Raw genomic sequence first — 1,798 nt, forward strand, 5'->3', positions numbered from 1 at the left:
CCCTGCCCAGGGCAGGGGATTGGGACTGAATGATCTGTAAGATCCATTCCAACCCTTAAATTCTGTGATTCTGTGATTCATATTCAGCTGTTTAATCCATCCATTTCCACTGGCTCCTTCTCTGTCCTCTAACCATGAGGATATCTCCTCGTCTCTGTCCTTAATTCTCCTTCCCTGCACTCTCTGCTCACAGGTTTAGCTCCAAGAATGCTGTTTACTTTGTTTGTCTCTGGTTTGATCTGCACAACCCAAAACTCTTGGCTTGGTGTTGCAATCCTGTGCTACCAAAATGTAATTGTCCTGGTGAAAAGAGAGATGGGAGAGATTGATTACTTGTATTCATGTGGGATCACGTGGCAGGTTTGGTGTTTTTGTTGGTTTTTTTGTTTTTTTTTTTTGCAAGAGGAAGTAACAGTGTCCTGGTCAAATTCCAACTTGGATAACTGTGAGGGAAATGTAGATGGGCAAATGTAATATTGCTTGGCTTCTGCAGTGAGGATTAAGTGGCTGGGGGGAAGGGAGAGGGAGACAAAGGAATAATTGCCTGGAATCAAGGGGCTGTGTGAGGGATCTCTGAGGTGGAAAGGAGCAGGGGACGTGGTGTTCTTAGTCTGCAGGTTGAAAATGTCTCCATTGAAATCCTTCATGCATATCTCCATTGCTGGAATGTGGTTTGGGCTAACATGTCCCTGTCTGGGTGAGGATGTGCTCCCTGTGGCAGAGACAGGAGGAGCAGAGAGACTTCTCTCTGGGAGGTGTGTGGGAGCAGAGCAGAGTTTTGGGGCCATCAGTTTTTGGGGCCTGAGCTGTGCAACCCCAACCCCAAAGAATTTGCTGACCATTTTATTGATTCCTTTGTCATTGACTTGGTTTTCTCTGTTGTCTTTTCTAGATCAAATGCTCAATGGTTCTTTGGCAACTTTCTCCAGAAGAACAACTCCTGCTCTGCCCTTGCCATAATCCAGAACTCTGTGATCTCCACACCAGTGCTAAACACCAGCAGAGAAATCCCATTTCCCTTCTGTGTCCATGGAACAAGCATCAAGTCTGGCACATCCCTCCTGATTTCAAGCTGCTTCTTTGGTTTCAGTTTTTTGGTTTTTTTTTTTTCCCCTGGGATTAAAGGTGCTCAATGAACCAGGAGCTCCCAAATGAGTCAAACAGCCAACTCTTGCCCACAGCTGGTTGACAGCTGTGCAGCACATGTGGCAGGGATGGCACAGGAGGACAGTCGCCGTGCTCAAGTGCCACCAACCTTTTACCATGGTGCCAGCCAGGAGCTTGACCTGTCCACCAAGGTGTACAAGAGAGAGTCAGGAAGTCCTTACTCCGTTCTGGTGGACAGCAAGATGAGCAAACCCCATCTCCATGAGAGAGAGGAGCAGCAATATTTCAGGGAGAACAGAGCAGTAGGAGAGGTTCGAGCTGTGAAAGAAGATAGAGAGAACTCTGACGACTCTGAGGAGGAAGAAGAGGAGGAAGATGATGTGACTTACAAAAGGGAGCAGATTATAGTAGAGGTAAACCTTAACAACCAAACATTAAATGTATCAAAAGGGGAGAAGGGTGTCCCCTCCCAGTCCAAAGAGACTGCTGTTCTTAAGACCAGCAGTGAGGAAGAGGAGGAGGGTGACAGTGGGGAAGAGGTCACTGAAGACAGTGATGATTATGAGGAGGAAAATGAGAGGCAGAAGAAAAAAGAGAAAAGAGTGGAAAAAGTTAGTGTTGCCCAAAGGAGAACGAGGAGAGCTGCATCTGCTGCAGCAGCCACCACCTCCCCATCACCCAGAACCACAAG

General features: G+C 47.2%; 1 protein-coding gene across 1 annotated transcript in view; it reads left to right on the top strand.

Moving 5' to 3' along the window:
• The first annotated feature begins 1,006 nt into the window (after positions 1 to 1,006).
• The window catches only part of LOC103801092 (zinc finger protein 652-like), an 8,391-nt gene continuing 7,599 nt past the window's right edge, over positions 1,007 to 1,798 (top strand). The window contains 2 exon segments of the mRNA XM_009073496.1: positions 1,007 to 1,792; positions 1,794 to 1,798. The exon segment at positions 1,794 to 1,798 is cut by the window's right edge and continues 254 nt beyond it. Coding sequence (XP_009071744.1) covers positions 1,152 to 1,792; positions 1,794 to 1,798 — 646 coding nt within the window. The 5' untranslated portion in view covers positions 1,007 to 1,151.

This window comes from Acanthisitta chloris, unplaced genomic scaffold (genome assembly GCF_000695815.1).
Source record: "Acanthisitta chloris isolate BGI_N310 unplaced genomic scaffold, ASM69581v1 scaffold12184, whole genome shotgun sequence".
NCBI lineage: Eukaryota > Metazoa > Chordata > Aves > Passeriformes > Acanthisittidae > Acanthisitta > Acanthisitta chloris.